Source organism: Rhinopithecus roxellana, chromosome 6, assembly GCF_007565055.1.
Source record: "Rhinopithecus roxellana isolate Shanxi Qingling chromosome 6, ASM756505v1, whole genome shotgun sequence".
NCBI classification, from domain to species: Eukaryota; Metazoa; Chordata; class Mammalia; order Primates; family Cercopithecidae; genus Rhinopithecus; species Rhinopithecus roxellana.
This window is the reverse complement of record NC_044554.1, coordinates 15,930,881-15,949,272: the sequence shown is the minus strand read 5'-3', so window position 1 is coordinate 15,949,272 and position 18,392 is coordinate 15,930,881. Positions and strand designations below refer to the sequence as shown.

At 40.9% G+C, this 18,392-nt stretch overlaps 1 protein-coding gene across 1 annotated transcript in view; it reads right to left on the bottom strand.

Annotated features, from left to right (window-relative positions):
- Positions 1 to 18,392, bottom strand: part of FBXL13 (F-box and leucine rich repeat protein 13) — a 277,423-nt gene that overhangs the window by 257,184 nt on the left and 1,847 nt on the right. The window contains exon 2 of the mRNA XM_030932545.1: positions 150 to 253. Within this exon, the coding sequence (XP_030788405.1) occupies positions 150 to 253 (104 nt within the window). The remainder of the gene's footprint in view (positions 1 to 149; positions 254 to 18,392) is intronic.

The following is an 18,392-nucleotide window of genomic DNA, read 5'->3' as shown; positions in this document are numbered from 1 at the left end:
AGCCTGTGGAAGGATTGCTTAACAATCTTAAGATTGGAAGCATTGGCAAGATGCTTATTTTGTTACTGTACAATAAAAGTTTTCCTGTACAATAAAAGTTTTCCTTCATAATAAAATATTTCCCTATCACAAATCAAAACAATACTTACCAAAGAAGATTCTGAAGACCACTTTTGATTATAACCATGATCATTCCCTCTAAATACCTCAGTGGATCCTCAGGACATGTAACAAGTATACCACATAACAGTGCCTGGGGAAAAAAAGGGAAATGACATCAATGTTTCTGAATTTTCATGTTTTTACTAAGCAGCAGATAACTTTTTATTGCTCAGTTTGTTTTGGGCTTTTTTGTTTTTTTAATTATTTATTTCCATAGGTTTGTGGGGAACAGGTGGTATTTGGTTTCATGAGTAAGTTCTTTAGTGGTGATTTGTGAGATTCTGGTGCACCTATCACCTGAGCAGTATACACTAAACCCAATTTGTAGTCTTTTATCTCTCAACCCCCCCTCCCACCCTTTCCCCTGGGTCCCCAAAGTCCATTGTATCATTCTATGTCTTTGCATCCTCATAGTTTAGCTCCCATTTATAAGTGAGAACGTACAATGTTTGGTTTTCCATTCCTGAGTTACTTCACTTAGAATAATGGTCTCCAGTTCCATCCAGGTTGCTGTGAATGCCATTAATTCATTCCTTTTTATGGCTGACTCGTATTGCATCATATATATATGATATGATATATATCTCTCTCTCTCACAATTTCTTTATCCAATCATTGATTGATGGGCATTTGGGGTGTTTCCATATTTTTGCAATTGTGAACTGTGCTGTTATAAACGTGTGTGCAAGTATCTTTTTCATATAACTTATTTTCCTCTGGGTAGATACCCAGTAGTGGGATTGCTATCCCACTACTGATCAAATGGTAGTTCTACTTTTAGTTCTTTAAGGACTCTCTACACTGTTTTCCATAAGGGTTGTACTAGTTTACTTTTTTTTTTTTTTTTTTTGAGCAGAGTCTCACTGTTGTCGCCCAGGTTGGAGTGCAATGGTACGATCTTGGTTCACTGCAACCTCCGCCTCCCAGATTCAAGTGACTTTCCTGTCTCAGCCTCCTGAGGAGCTGGGATTACAGGCACCCGCCGCCAGATCCGGCTGGCTAATTTTTCTATTTTTAGTAGAGACAGGGTTTCACCATGTTGGTCAAACTGGTCTTGAACTCCTGACCTCATGTGATTCGCCTGCCTCAGCCTCTGAAAGTGCTGGGATTACAGGCGTGATCCACCATGCCAAGCCCACTTTACATTTTCACCAGCAGTGTAGAAGTGTTCCCTTTTCACTGCATCCACGTCAACATCTATTTTTTTTTGTTTGTTTGTCTGTTTTGTTTTTTGATTATGGCCATTCTTGCAGGAGTAAGGTGGTATTACATTGTGGTTTTGATTTGCATTTCCCTGATCATTAGTGATGCTGAGCATTTTTTCATGTTTGCTGGCCATCTGTATATCTCCTTTTGAGAACTGTCTATTAATGTCCTTAGCCCACTTTTTGAAGGGATTGTTTGTTTTTTTCTTGCTAATTTGCTTGAGTTCCTTGCAGATTCTGGATATTGGTCCTTTGTTGGATGTACAGATTTTTGCCTACTATGTGGGTTGTCTGTTTACTCTAGCAGCAGCAAACTTTTTCTTATACAGTTAAAAAGTCAAATAATGTGACAGTTTTAAAATAAATGTGTTTTTACATATCACTCCGCATTCAGTGTTAATATTCTGCTAAAGTAAAACAAAAATGCAGTTTATCTTGCCTCTGTCTAAAAATCCATCATAAACAACACAATAAAGTCACTGTACCGTGAGGGTTTGCATTACGTGAGGAGTAAGTTCTTTACAGCCAATCTGAAGACATAACTATGATGCTTTACTTCAGGGGTTTCTAGCCTTTTAAAGCATGAGAAACTCATTGGGGTTTTTGGGGGTTTGTGTTTTTGGACAAAAAGTTCCTTAGACCCAACCATAAAAGAGATTGAGAATATCCACCATTAAACTGTGTGAATTTAAGAACTCTTTTTTTTTTTTTTTTTCCTGAGACGGAGTCTGGCTCTGTCGCCCAGGCTGGAGTGCAGTGGTGCGATCTTGGCTCATTGCAATCTCCGCCTCCCGGGTTCATGCCATTCTCCTGCCTCAGCCTCCCGAGTAGCTGAGACTACAGGCGCCGCCACCACACCCGGTTAATTTTGTTTTTGTGCTTTTAGTAAAGACGGGGTTTCACCGTGTTAGACAGGATGGTCTTGATCTCCTGACCTTGTGATCCACCCGCCTCGGCCTCCCAAAGTGCTGGGATTACTGGCGTGAGCCACCGCGCCCGGCCAAGAACTCTTAAAAATACATTTGTATTTTATCATTCACAGCATCTACAGAGTATACACATTTGAAAAATTGCAGCTCAGTACACCTAGGTGGGAAACAACGGACCTGCTGGATCTAAGATACTGTTTAAAGCACATATATAGAACTTGTAAAGTTGCTGCTGTCTCATTTTCCTTATGAGGCCCCCCAAAAGAAAAAAATTCTTGTTAACAGTGTTGGCAAGATATACAGAATTACTGATGTTTTCTCCATTTGAGACAGATGAAAAGGTCTGCAGCACACTTCCCCCAGAAACCACCTGGAATTTTTCATTTCCCTTCGTGGTTCACTGTTTTCTGATGGGGTCTAGTGTGCATGTTGCAGGTAGTCGGGATGCTTTGGACCCACTCCTGCTGTCTTTTTCTCTTGATCTTCTATTTCCAGAACAAAATAACTCCATCACTGGAGTTACACAGAGCAGTCCTTCCTACCTCCATAGGCCAAGTGTCAGCAGATCTAGGCCTGGGGTCTTAGACTCTTAGCAATTCTCATAGTGTTCCTCCAAAACTAAAAAGGGTAATTTCTCCTAATTGGACCCTGCATAATAACAATCTCCCCCTTTGCAATAGCTCTATGCTCCTCTTCTTAGCATACAGCCTGCAAGCAGGAAGCTCAGCCCTTTAGAGAATGGCAGAATGGTAAGATTTAGATCCCTCTCCCTCTCCAGCTCTGCCTTCAAACCGAGCCCATACTAACTGCTTATAAGTGCTCAGTCACCTGCAGACTGACTTCCTTTTCCCCCAAACCAAGAGACTACAGTTGCACAGGAGATTAGTGGTCTCACCACAGTTGCAACCTGAATTTGAACAGTCATCTATTACCTAAAGAGCCAGTAAGATTGAGTCCTACAGGGACCTAACAAAAAGTGCTGAAGCCTTATATTACCTGGAGGCCAATCAGACTTCCCACAGCTCCGTCAATATCCTTGGTGAAAAGCCCATCTGCTCTCTAGCACTTCTATGCCTGGGTCTCCAGACTACTGAGTTTGTACTCCCGACTCTACATCCTTTTCTCCATCTTATTCTGGCACCCTGAGGACATCTATATCAGAATCACCTGAAGAATGAATTTGTCTCTGAGAATAGGGCCTAGAAACCTGCATTTTACTAAGCTCCCCAGGTGATTCCTATGCATACTGATGTCTGAGAATAAGTACCTAAATGAAGTTCAGCTTTATGGTACATTTTTAAGAAAGTTGAGATCTGGTTAATGTATGTCAGAAATTGATTATATATATATTTCCAAGCTCCACTTATAATAAACTACTTTTCCTGAAAAGCTATTCTGCAGAAGTCAGGTTGACAGGATAAGTCTCTGAAATGCTAATAAAGGCATATGGAACTAGCAGAGTTGAAATGCACACTTTTCACATAAGAAATCTCACTGTTGGCCAGGTATGGTGGCTCATGCCTATAATCCCACCACTTTATGAGACCAAGGTGGGAAATTTTCTTGAAGACAGGAGTTCAGGACTACCCTGGGCAATACAGTGAGACTCCATCTCTAAAAAATACAAAAATCGTTTTAAAAATTAGCTGAGTATGGTGGCGTGCACCTGTAGCCCTAGCTACTTGGGAGGCTGAGGTGGGAGGATTGCTTGAGCCCAGGAGTTCAAGGTTGCAGTGAGTTATTATCACAACACTGTAATGCAGCCTGGGTGACAGAGAAAGACCCTGCCTCAAAAAATAATAATAAAGAAAGAAATCTCACTGTCTTTTTCCCTTGGACAAAATAGCATAACATGATATTTTATGTATTGAGTGAACAGTGCATAGCTACATGCCAATAAGACAGCACAGTTAATGAATCAATAGCTTTTTCCCTGCCCAATGAATATAAAAATCACAAAACCATTAACTTAGTCTTTATTGTTAGCAGAAGCAAAATAAGCAAACATTCCCACAAGATTAATGTTTGACTCTCGAAAACATTAATCATATTATTAATAATATTCTCAGTAAAAACTTGCACAATCAAGGACAAAAAAGTACATGAGTTAATTATTGGATTGACTCTCTCAAGCTTGTAAATTCACAAAGCAATTACACGTAATCCTCACTTTCTTTGGTTCTACTTCCCTAAACTCAGTTTCCAATATTTCTCATCTATTCTGAAGGATGTTCTGGGTCCTGAGGACAAACGTGGGTTGATCGAGGACTGTTCCTTCCACTCCTTTCCCCTACTACCCATCTTTTGAAGAGCAAGAAAATGCAAAGGGTGGAATCCAGTTGGTTTAAATCTGGGATTTGCAATCTTCTACCATTCAACCGTTGACAAATTACATCTCTGTTTTTCTTTCCTTTAAAAAGTGGGATAATAAAGGTTCATATGCCATAGGGCTACCACGAAAATTAAAAACTGCTTTCAATAGTGTCTAGCACAAAATAGGCACTCAACAGATAATGACAGCAAGCTATTACATATATATATACACACACACACATACATACATATATACACACATACATATATATGTGTGTGTGTGTGTGTGCATTTTTTTTTTTTTTTTTTTTTTTTGAGACAAGGTCTTGCTTTGTAACCCAGGCTGGAGTGCAGTGGCACAATCAACCCAGTGTAACCTCAAGTTCTTGAGCTCAGGCAATTCTCCCACCTCCGCCTCCCAAGAGGCTAGGACTACAGGCATGTGCCACCAAACTCACTTAATTCTGTTGTTGAAATGGAGTCTCAATTCAGGCTAGTCCTGAACTCCTGGGCTTAAGTGATCCTCCTTCCTCTCAGCCTCCCAAAGTGTTGGGATTACAGGCATGAGCCACTGTGCCCGGTCCATCATTATTTTTAACCATTCCACTGCTAATTATCATCTTCATTAGAGGAAAACACTTAGACATAGAGAAAAGAAATTGAAAATATTCCCTTATACTACTCAAAGTCCAGTGTGACGACTCAGAGAGAAAGAGAGACTGACTCTGACTTAAACCACACCTAATGGAAGATGTTAGCACAAAAGCATTTAGTGGAAAATGGCTAGGAGAAACCTGGATAGACCAACAGTTCAAATATAAATAGCAAGACAGTAACTATTATCACTCTGGGTGGACACACAAAAACAAATGTAAGACACTTAAGAGAGCAAGTCTTGTTTAGCTTTTCAGATACTCAGATAAACATAGTGAAATATGCTGAGGGCTAAAATAGTAATATTGTAATATAAAAAATAATTACGCCAAAAGTGCAGAGATAAAAGTGATTATCAAATACTTGGGGAGCCCTCAGCAGGTGAAGAAACAGAAAAGGATGTTCTGGTACCCCAAACACTGAAACATATCTAAAGCAGTATCTCACAAATGATCGCCATCCCCGTGTGGGATGGAGATGGAGGTAGCACGCTGTCGTTCTGGGAGATACCTTACTTTGTATTTATGGAAGTTATAAGTCCCTTCCACTTTCCTATCCCCTACCCCAACCTCTGAAACATATCTAAAGCAGTATCTCACAAATGATCGCCATCCCCGTGTGAGATGGAGATGGAGGTAGGACGCTGTTGTTTTGAGAGATACCTTAATTTGTATTTATGGAAGTTAGTAAGTTACAATTTTGAAAATAAAGGGGCTTTTATGTCTTTTTAACATTGAAATAGATGGTGTCAAAATTTTATTTTAGAAACTCTATAAATGAATATTCTAGAAGATTACTCAAAGAGGCCAACTGGCTTCAACGTTCAGATGAGACCCCAGAAAGAGGAAGATGCCCCTCGGGACCAGACTTGAAGGCTTTTGTTGTTGTTGTTGTTTCCTTTTTTTTTTTTTTTTGTTAGACTTGAAGGTTTTTAAAGCAGACTGGACAGGACAGGTGAAGAGCAGCAGGCTCTATGAGGTGAGAGTGAGACAAAGGACTCTGATACCTGCCAGACTGGGTCTGTCCCAGTGGGGAAGCAGTCCCAGCCGTTTCATCCCCTCTAAGAAAATTGTAAATGGAAAAATAATAAATCATACGCTTTTCTTTGTTTAGTGTCCTGTGGATTTATCTCAGGAACTACATATGTAAACTGCCTGGCTGGCCTGAGGGAATTCAGCAAAGATAACTGTCCTCTGGAGAAGACACAACCTTCCTGCCCAAGGTCCAGCAAAATGAGTTAGTGTATCCAGCTCCTGCTCTCCTAAATGGGCAGGGCAGTCCCTTGCTCAATAATCAGTAATTCCTGATTCTTGCATCTCTGACAAATACGTGCAGCAATTAGTCTCAAAAAAATACCTGGCCTGGCATGGTGGCTCACGCCTGTAATCCCAGCACTTGGGAGGCCGAGACAGGCAGATCACGAGGTCAGGAGATCGAGACCATCCTTGCTAACATGGTGAAACCCTATCTCTACTAAAAACACAAAAAATTAGCCAGGCGTGGTGGCGGGCGCCTGTAGTCCCAGCTACTCAGGAGGCTGAGGCAGGAGAATGGCAGGAACCCAGGAGGTGGAGCTTGCAGTGAGCGGAGATCACACCACTGCACTCCAGCCTGGGCGACAGAGCCAGACTCTGTCGCAAAAAAAAAAAAAAAAAAAAAAAAACCTGATTGGCAACTTAATCTTGAAAGAAACATAAAACATAAAAACTTCTCACAAAATCATGACAGAAAAAAAAAAAAAAAAAACCTTGGCTTTAAAAATCATGATTTGTAGATTAAGTACCCCCTCTGCTGAACAGATCTGGTTTTGCATACTCTTTACATCTTCCCTATACTAAGCTGAAATTGGAGCTCACCATTTGAAAAGTGCTTTCTTTCTCTCAGATACAAACACTAGGTGTATCTGCTTAATATTTTTGTACACCATAATATCTAGCTCATCTTTGGTCCCTGTGGGGCAGTCCTTGTTTGTCTGTAAACAATGTACTGACTTCTACCTAGTAGAAAACTGAGGGAGAAACTAGGATTTCTATGTTATTTCTGGATGACCCACTATCTGAAGGTCTACCAGGAAGGCTTTATTATGCGAGCTCCTATCCTAATAATCTCTTTGAAAACACAAATGCCTTTGGGAAGGAGTATATCCAAAAATAGAGGGCACATTAAGCTAATTCCCACAGTGGTAGAAAGAGTATCTCAGAGCTCTGAGAGACAGAAATGAAGAATATAGGGAGTGTGAGAGATCAGAAGGCAATACTTAGTTTTCCTACTAAGTTCAGGCTCTAAGTATCTTTATGTGACTCAAAAAAAAAAAAAAAAAACTTTGAATTTCTAAAATATATTTTTCCTGAATCTTAATGATGAAATGTAAATATCTTTATCTCTATTTCTCCAAGATAGATTTCTATGAAAATATAGAATCAAAAGGTATATATTAAAGATCTTCATACATATTTCAAAACTGTTTTCCCAGAAAGTATTATCAATGTATAATCTCATCCCAAATGGATAAATGCTCAGAGAGCTCAGGAGACAAGCTTGGGCTAGAGACAGCCTGAGAGTCACAGCTCCAAGTGGTTGAAGTCATTGAAGTGTTTTCAATTGTACGTGGTAGAGGCTCAGCAAATATTTGCTGACAGAATGTCCTAGTGTACCCCCCTCAGCTGACCACTCTTGTCGTTTCTCAAGAAAAAAGGCTGGCTGGTGTCAAGAGCCTCATCTGTTCAAAGAATTAAGTTACTTGTTTAACTTGAATTGAACAAAGAATCCAGCAGTCTTTAAGCTGGACGAGTGAATCTCGAAGAGCCCACAAAGACTTTCAAAGGATTACACCAGTACGAATAGTAAAAGGTGTCCACTTTCAGATCCTCACCATTCCTACGCAAGTTGGCCCTCCATATCCATGGCTCCTGCAACCACAGATTCAAATCAACCACAGATCAAAAACATTTGAAAAAAAGTTTCATCTGCACTAAACACATACAGAATGTTTCTTCTTGTCATTATTCCCTAAATGATACAGTATACCATCTACTTACATAGTGTTTACATTATATTAGATATAAGTAATCTAAAGATTATTTAAAGTATACAAGAGGATGTGTATAGGTTCTATACAAATGCTATGCCACTTTTTATCAAGAATTTGAAAATTCTTGAATGTCAGTCTCCAAGGAAGGTCTTGGAACCAATGCCTCATGGATACTGAGAGATTTTTATTTTTATTTTTTTTTTGAGACGGAGTCTCGCTCTGTCACCCAGGCTGGAGTGCAGTGGCGCAATCTCAGCTCACCGCAAGCTCCGCTTCCCGGGTTCCCGCCATTCTCCTGCCTCAGCCTCCTGAGTAGCTGCGACTACAGGTGCCTGCCACCACGCCCAGCTAATTTTTTTTATATTTTTAGAGACAGGGCTTTGGCGTGTTAGCCAAGATGGTCTCAATCTCCTGACCTCATAATCCGCCCGCCTCGGCCTTCCAAAGTGCTGGGATTATAGGTGTGAATCACCGCGCCTGGCCAGGATTACTGTATTCTTTACTAAAATTGATCTGCCTGAGGACACAGTTTGCTATTTTCTTTTCCTACATTTCTCTTTCACGATGGCATCCACCTGGAATCTTACTGTAAAGAAAACTGAAGCAGAGAGATTTGAAAATGTTCTCAAAGTCACCCAGTTAACAACTGGTGAAGCCTAGGCAATATTTTTTATTTTTATTTATTTATTTATTTATTTTTTCCTGTAGAGACGGTCTCTCACTATGTTGCCCAGGCTAGTTTCAAACTCCTGGCCTTAAGCAATCCTCCTGCCTCAGACTGCCAAAATGCTGGAATTACAGTCATAAGCCATCACGCGGGGTCCAGGAAATTCTTACAAATACAAAATAATCCCCGCATCTTGCTTTAGGTTTCAAGTAACAAACTCAACTTAATATGTACTTTATTAGCTCCTACAAGAAATTCAAAGGTAGATGAGGCCTGAGTGTAGGTTTAATCCAGTGGCTGAATAATGTCACTAGGGCCTGGTTTCTTTCCATTTCCTCAATTGGCCTTTTGTGGAATCCACTTCATGCTAAAATTCTCTCTCCTTGTGGCCACACAGGTAATTGCCAATGTTCCCAGGAATAAGTGCTCCTCCATTAACAACCAGAGAGGGTATATCCAGCCAGCATCCTGATCTAAATCAGCTTGGATTACATATTGCCCTCCCTCATGACCCTATACCTTCCATCTCCCTGTGGTCACAAACATCATGGCCAGGGAAACTAAATGCACTGGTTGTTGCGAGACAGTCGGGGTCCAACCCCAGAAATAGGGATAGACAGTTTTCTTGAAGCAAATGGGCTAGGTGAGGGAAAAGACAGCGTATAGAATAAGAATGTAGGAAACATTAGGAAAAGGGAAGTAGATGCTGCGTAGGCAACTTGTAAATGCTAAGTAGATATCTGCTCCTGGAGAACATGGGAAAGGAAGAAGAAAAGGGGGTAGTTACAGAAGGGTTGAGATCCACTTACTGAGTGATGCTGTTGTGATCTACATCTTTCCAGAGACTGCTTTGAAATCCAACTTGATCTGACTCCCCTTATATGAACAAGCCAAGTATGGCACATTATATTTTTCCCAATGGCCATGACAGTATCTCCCATCCTCCATGCTCTTTTTGCAATGTGACTTTGTTATGCCTCCCATCATGAAACGGGTTCCATGTTCCCTCCCCTTGAATCTAAGTGAAAATAATGTTGACTTCCAAACCTAGATCATAAATAATGGTATAACTTCTATCTGGTTCTCTCTGGGGACATTTGGTCTTAGAAATCAGCTACCATACTGTGAGGAAGTCTAAGCAGCCCACGGGCAGGTCCAGATGAAGAGGAACCAAGCCTACTGGTTCACAGACCTGGCTGAACTCCCAGCCAACAGCCAGCACCAACTTGCTAGGCATGCAAAAGAAGATATCATCTTAAAAGTGGATCTTCCACTCCCTGCAAAACCTTGTCAAAATTTCAAATTTTTAAGCAAACTAAGTGATTCCTGTTGTTGTAAGCCATTAAGTGCTTTAAGTGGTTGTATGTCACATGGCAATAGATAACTGATACACCACACAAACAGAAAATGACTATACAGCCAAATCAAAGGTGTCATTCCATCCATCCCTAGCTACATACATTCTGAGAAAAAAACACCCAGTCATGACTTTCATTTTAGATTTTTAAATTTCAAACATGTATAAACAATAGTATAGGGAACACCTATGTACCTATCACCCAGTTTCAACAATTATTATTCTGTGATTTTTGTATCATCTATATAGCTACCCATTTCCCCCACCTATTCCCAATTATAATTTAAGGTAAAATTTACATGATTTCAAATGCATAAATCTTATTGGTATAATTTTGATAATGAAAATACCCACACCCCAGGTGTGGTTTCTTTCCAACTCTCCAGAAAGTTCTCATGTCCCTGTCCAGTTAATCCTCCTGTAGCACTCAGAGTCCAGTCGAGAGACAGAAATCACACCTGTATTTTGAATAAAGAACACTTATTCTGTCTCATAAATACATTCTAATAAAGAATGCAATTCAAAGAATTACTAACTAGTAAAAAGTGAGTAACTACTAAGAGAGAGCAAAGAGAACACTAAAGGACATGCTGTGGCACAGACAGAGTACCCAAAGATGAAATAATCTTGGAAGGAAGGCAGCCACCTCCCCAAGGCTGAGATTCAGAGAATGTAAAGTGTGGCTGAGGTGTAGTGGGAAAGTCCATTAGGTTGTCTTGAGACAGAGACAGTTCTCAGCCATGAGGGGCCAAGGTCTGGTGAACAGGAGTCCAGCAGCTCACACTAGTGAGCAGACACCCCCTGCTGGGGTGCAATGGGCTGAGGCTGGTGAGCAAAACTTGCTGAAGAGTGGACACCACTGGGTACACCACACACATGCTCTTGGCAGCTGTGTCACGTGAACAAGAAGTGAGGAAGCACATAGGAACCAGGAAGTGAAGCCCCATCTCCCTCCAGGGTCCCTTCAGCACCGACAAGCCTTAACATAATGCTAGCCCAAAGCAATGCCAAGGTCTAGATCATGGCACTGGTCCAGCTTCTAGGTGTCAAGGGCTACTTTTCTCCTCCTCAATATTTTTGCAGTATTATAATCAGCTGTCTGGTTTTATGGGGAAAAAAATTTTAGACTTTCACTAAAATTGCACTGAATGTATACATTTTCTGGGAAGACATTACATGCTGTTATTTTCCCATTCATAAACATGGCAGAGCACTTCATTTCTTTAGGTCACCTTAAACATCTTTTGACAAAATTTTACAAATTCCTCCAAAAAGGTCTTTCACATCTTGGCCTAAGAAACCTTTTATTTTTTGTGGTTATTATGAATGTAATTTTTAAAAGCTACTATTAAAAACTTTGGTTCTAGTGAATTGAAATGCAGCCGATTTTTTAATATTCAGTGGAAGAATTTTGTGAGGACTTTTTTTTTTTTTTTTTTTTGAGATGGAGTTTCACTCTTGTTGCCCAGGCTAGAGTGCAATGGCACCATCTCGGCTCACCGCAACCTCCGCCTCCTGGGTTCAAGAGATTCCTCTGCTCAGCGACCCGAGTAGCTGGAAGTACAGGCGTGTACCACCACACCCGGCTAATTTTGTATTTTTAGTAGAGATGAAGTTTCTCCATGTTGGGCAGGCTAGTCTCAACTCCCAACCTCAGGTAATCCGCCCACCGTGGCCTCCCAAGGATTTTTTTTTTGGTCTACTCTTTCACTGTGGGTGTAATGGGATAGTCAGAAACTGAAAATACTAGGAAATGTAGGACTGTTTATATTGAGAGCCCATTTGACAACTGTGGATTGAATCTAAAGTGACACAAGTCAGTTTAATTGTGTGTTCTTCCTTTAAATAATGTTCATTTCTCAGGGGTAAGCACGGATTGCTGGATATTTGAGTTTTACTAGGGGTAGCTGTTTGTCACATCAATAGGACAAGGGAGAAAGAAGGGAGAAATTGTATTTGAAAGTGATCATAATGATGGTGACATTTTAAAAACATGTCTACAAACGATATTTCTTACATAAAGAGGTGGGGTTTACTTCCTCTCCTCTTGAATACGGGTTAGTCTTATTAATCCACTTGTAATAAAGAGAATATAGGGAAAGTGATGTTGAGTAACTTCTGGGGCTAGGTTATAAAAGGAGATTTTACTTGGCTCTGTCTCTTGGACACCTGTTTTGGGACCCAGCCTCCATGCTGTGAGGAAGTTCAGGCCACATGGAAAGGTTACACATAGATGTTCTAGCCGCCAGCCTCAGGAGAGGTCCTCATCAACAGCCAGCATCAACTGCCAGGCATGTAAGTAAGGAAGCCTTCAAGATTATTTTAACTTCAGCCACTCTGACATGTAAGTGCATGACAGATCTCAAGCAACAACATTCTGTCAACTCCCATAACTGTGAGAGGCAATAATAATATGAATACTGTTATTTTAAACCACTAAATGTTTAGGTAACAGACATCTACAACAATGATGAACCAAGGAATCTGAGATGGGTAAAGAGAGAAATGAGGACATGAGAGTAATATTTGATAGTGCAAAGATAATTGAATGAAATGGTGGTTTGAGTCAGTTGAAGAAGTGCTAGTGTAGAAGCTCCAATGTGAGTGTGCTAGAAAATTAGGAGACTAATGGATGAAGACATGGAGATTTCAGAGATGATACAGCAATTTAGGATAAAATGGTTAAGAGTATGATCATAGAAGGAAATGACTGAGGAATGGTGGAAGCAAAGGTAACTGGAAGAAAGGTCAAGGATGTGAATGGAACATCCCTGTGAATACTGAGGCCACAAGAACAATGACAGGAGTAGAGGGAAAGGAAGATGATGAGCCAGATGCTAATGCTACCAACAAAACACAGAAATTGGTACATAATGAAGAGAGTGAGTGCTAAATCCGATGTTATGAACTACAAAGAAGCTGAGACTTTAGAAAAAGGAGGGAAGATATGTACTTTGGAAGTGGAAATGGGGAGCCAAGGAGGACATCTAACCTATCTCTAGATCCGAGGTTAACTGAGGAGTGAAACAAGACAGTCTCCATAGGATTTCATTTCTGAGTAGGATGTGGGAAGTCACCATGGTCCAATGACCCTGCTATAACAACTAGAAAAAAATGGATACATTACAAAAATCACATTTAAAAAAGATATTGGAGAGCCATAGAATTCCAGAGGAAGGAAAATTTTCTGAAGTGAGCTGACAATGCACACAGCTGTTTATCTTCCCTGAGGACATGTGCCAGTTCTGGGTAGGAAAGAGGACAGGGCTGGGCCCAGGCAGAGGAAGTCTACAAATGGGAAGAGAAATCAATAGGCTTAAGGTGGTGGCACGGGGCTAACACGAGATTAGAAACTTGAGGTGCCCCAAGTGTGGCCACTGTCTCCCATAAGGCAGTGAGTTACGGGAGTGTTCACACAGGAGGCTGAGGAGTTAGAACATCAACTTCTACAAGGCAGACTGAGCCTTTCATAATCTCAGGGAAGGAAGATGAAGCCTGCCTCAAACATACAGCCAGCATAACCTTCAATGTACTTGCCAGATTTTAAAGTTGAGGGCCTACAGCGGCTGCTCCATCTGGGAAGTGAGGAGCGCCTCTGCCCAGCGGCCGCACTGTCTGAGAAGTGAGGAGCACCTCTGCCCAGCGGCCGCACCGTCTGAGAAGTGAGGAGCACCTCTGACCGGTCGCCCTATGGTCTGGGACGTAAGGAACGCCTTTGCCGGCCGCCCCACCTTCTGAGAAATGAAGAGCGCCTCTGCCTGGCCGCCCCACCACCTGGGAAGTGAGGAGCGCCTCTGCCCTGCCGCCTCTCCGTCTGGGAAGTGAGGCGCGCCTCTCCCTGGCCGCCCCACCCTCTGGGCAGTGAGGAGGCCTCTGCCAGGCCGCCCCACTATCTGGGAAGTGGCACCATCTGGGAAGTGAGGAGCACCTCTGGCCGGCTGCTGCACTGTCTGGGAAGTGAGGAGCACCTCTGGCCGGCTGCTGCACTGTCTGGGAAGTGAGGAGCACCTTTGCCCGGCCGCTGTGCAACCCTCCAAGTGTGAAGTGGCAGGCTTGGGTGTGATTTTTATGCCTTCCCCAAGTTTGCATTTCAAATTAAAAGTTTTAAATTGGGGAATATATATATAGAATATATAGAATATTTTATATAAATATATTAAATATAGAATATATATTATATATAGAATATATATTAAATAGAACATATCTTATACATTATACATATTTATATATAATAAATTATATATTAATATATAATATATAAAAATATATAATATATAAATATAATTATGTAGTATATAATTATATAATATAATTTGTATTATATTCTATATTATATTCCCCAATTATGCTACATATATTATATATAATATATATTGCCATATATAATATATAATACATAATATATATTACATACATATTATATATATTTATATATAATATATATAATAAAGTTGAGGGCCTAGAAGGGAAACTAAAGAGCTAAGCTCAAATACTTCCGAAGAGCAAAACCAAATCTCACAATCTTTCAGTCTGAGGAGACAGAGACTAGCTAGTTTCTCAATCAAAAGCCCAGAAGAGCTATGTCTGAGGAACAGGGATGAACCAGATGTAAACTGAATCCAAATAAATCCATAGTCCAACCTCAATGAGCTCAATCCCTTCCTGGACTGAGGTCATGAGCTCTGTACCCTATAGAGAGGAAAGGACGAACCTCTGCTGGCAAAAGAGTGTATCATCTGGAGCTTCTATTGTTCTTTTCTCACACAATGTCCAATAAAAATAAGAAATTACTAGATATGTACGAAGGCAGGAAAATGTCTTGAATTATCAACAGAAGAAAATAAGCAATAGAAGCAGATCCACAAATGAGCTGGATATTCAAGTTAACAAACAATGATTTCACTTTATGTATTTATTTTATTTATTTTTTTTAGAGACACAGTCTCACTCCGTCACCCAGGCTGGAGTATAGTGGTGTGATCTCAGCTTACTGCAACCTCTGCCTCCTGGTTTCAAGCGATTCTCATGCCTCAGCCTCCTGAATAGCTGGAATTACAGGCGTGTACCACCACACCTGGCAAATTATTGTATTTTTAGTAGAGACAGCATTTCAGTTGGTCTCGAACTCCTGGCCTCAAGTGATCCACCCACCTCGGCCTCCCAAAGTGCTAGAATTATAGACACGAGCAACAAACAATACTTTTAAAATAACAACCATCAACATGTGTGTTAATCCATTTTGCACTGCTATAAAGAAATACCTGAGGCTGGGTAATTTATAAAGAAAAGAGTTGTATGTGGCTCAGGGTTCTGCAGGGTGTACAAGAAGCATGGTGCCAGCATCTGCTCGGCTTCTGGTGAAGGCCTCAGGAAGCTTTTACTCACTGCAGAAGGCAAAGGAAGCCTGCATGTCACATGGCAAGAGAAGGAGTAAGAGAAACAGCTGGAGGGACGCTCTTTTAAACAACTAGCTCTTGGGTGAACTAACAGAGGGAGAACTCACTCATTATCACAGGGGAGAGCACAAAGCCATTCTTGAGAGATCTGCCCACATGACTCAAATACCTCCCACTGGGCCCACCCCCAACACTGGGGATCAAATTTCAACGATTTGGAGGGAACAAATAAAGAAAACAGAAAAAGGCAAAACGAATGAAAAGATGCATAATTCTAATAATCAGAATTTATTTAAAAATCAAATTGTCATTCTAGAACTGAAAAACATGTCTAAAATTAAGATTTCATTTGATGTATTTAAGAGTAGACTGGACACAGCATAAAACAAAATTAGCAAACTTGAAAACCACCAATGAAAAAGATCCAAACTTGAGCTCAAAAAGAAGAAAAGAATGGGGAAAAAGCAGAAGAGATCAAAAGAGGCGTGTAGAACAAGGTAAAGAAAAAAAAAAGCTAACATATTTACGATTGGAGTTCCAAAAGGAAAAGAGAGAACTGAATAGAAGTACTATTTGAAAAGAACCAAGAATTTTCTAAAACGGATGAAAAATATCTATCAACAGATTCAGTAAGCCCAGGGACCAAGCAGGATTGTTTAAAATTTTTTTTAATTTTTTATTTTTTTAGAGATAGGGTCTTGCTCCATCACCCAGGCTGGAATGCAGTGGTGCAATCATAGTTCACTGTAGCCTCAAATTCCTGGGCTCAAGTGATCCTCTCATCTCAGCTTCATAAGTGGCAGGGACTACAGGTGTGAGCCACTATGATCAGCTAGCTTTTTTTCTTTTTTTTTTTTTTTTAACTTTTGTACACACAGGGTCTCACTATGTCACCAAGGCTTGTCTTGAACTCCTGGCCTCAAGAAATCCACCTGCCTTCGGTTCTCACAGTGCTGGCATTACAGGCATGAGCCACCAAGCCAGGCCTGAATTTTTTAAAAATCAGTCTCTATTCAAGAGATTTGCAGGAAAATGATATTGTAGGTAGACAATCAGGTTTTATTTAGGACAGGCAGATGAAATTCAGAAGAGGTTAAATATACAGGGAAAATTTTAATGAAAGGTTATTTATGTATTCCAAAGCTTGCAGAAGATGGGTTTTAGAAAAGTATAAAACCTGCCAGGCATGGTGGGTCACACCTGTAATCCCAGCACTTTGGGAGGCTGAGCCAGGTGGATCACCTGAGGTTAGGAGTTCGAGACCAGCCTGACCAACATGGTGAAACCCTATCTCGACCAAAAACACAAAAATTAGCTGAGCATGATGACATGACAGGTGCCTGTAATCCCAGCTACTTGGAAGGCTGAGGCAGGAGAATCGCTTGAACCCAGGAGGTGGATGTTGCAGTGAGCCAAGATGGCGCCACTGCACTCCAGCCTGGACGACAGAGCAAGACTCCATCTCTCAAAAAAAAAAAAAAAAAGTATAAAACCCATCTGGGAAATTGAGTCAGATGAATAAATGTACAGACAGAATAGATAAGAGGCAGAATGGAATTCATCTTGATAGTCTCTTAGGAGAAATAGGTAATGAGTTTAAGGTGGGTGTGTGGGGCCCAGAAGACTGCTCCCTTGTTCTTGCTGCTAGTGTGGTAGCAGAGGTGAGTGAAGGACTTCTCAGGAGAATATGATCTTAGACAATGGGGAATGCATATAAGGGCCTCCTCTCTGGGTGCAGAACAAGGTGGCAAGCCAGGAGCGCTTTCACCCAGAGGGGGAACTGGGGACTGCCTCATTGCAGCTTTGTGATGTTCTAGTAACTGGCGGGCTAGATGAGAAGAGGCCACCACTTCCTTGATGTACCCTCACTCTCAACTCAAGTCTGTTTCTTCCACCTGCTGCAATGCCATATCACAGAGTGAGTCATCACTCAGAATGGTTGCACCCTGAATTGTAAATATAAACATTCCACTTTCTGACCCCCACCTCCTATGTTTCCAGCTCCCTCATTTAATTACTCCCTCTACTTCTCTTCACTCCCCTCTTAGGAGTCTCCATTTTCTGTACATATATCAGTATCATATCCTTTTCTCATTTCCCACTGAGTCCTTAGAGTCCTTGGCCCATCACTTCAGATACTCAGGATCTTAGCTCCCTAACCTACTGCCTTTCCATTCTATTAATATATGCCTGGCAAATTCCTATCCCAGACGAAGTCAACTTGGTTATCTCTGTACCTACATCTGGTTTACTGACTGCTACTTGAGAAAATCACACAACCGGGAAGATGGGTACCATTCTCCCTACATATTTTCAAGCACAATTGTATAGAGGTACAACATGAAACTCACTATAATAAATTAAAACAATACAGCTATGGATAGAGCAAAAAGTTAGAATTCCCCATTTCCTCCCCCAAAACCATTCCACAAGACATCTGTTATTAACAGTTTGGCATAGGTTCTATGCATGCACTATTGTCTTAAAGATAGATACACACACATATATGTACACATAAACACATATACAACATACATGAAATCAGATAGACAGCTAGAGCAGAATGGACAACTGCTAAGCAACTTGTACTTTTTCTTTTTTACTTAATAATATGTGTTGGGAGCCAGCCATATGGTGTATGCCTGTAGTCCTAGCTACTTGGGAGGCTGAGGTGG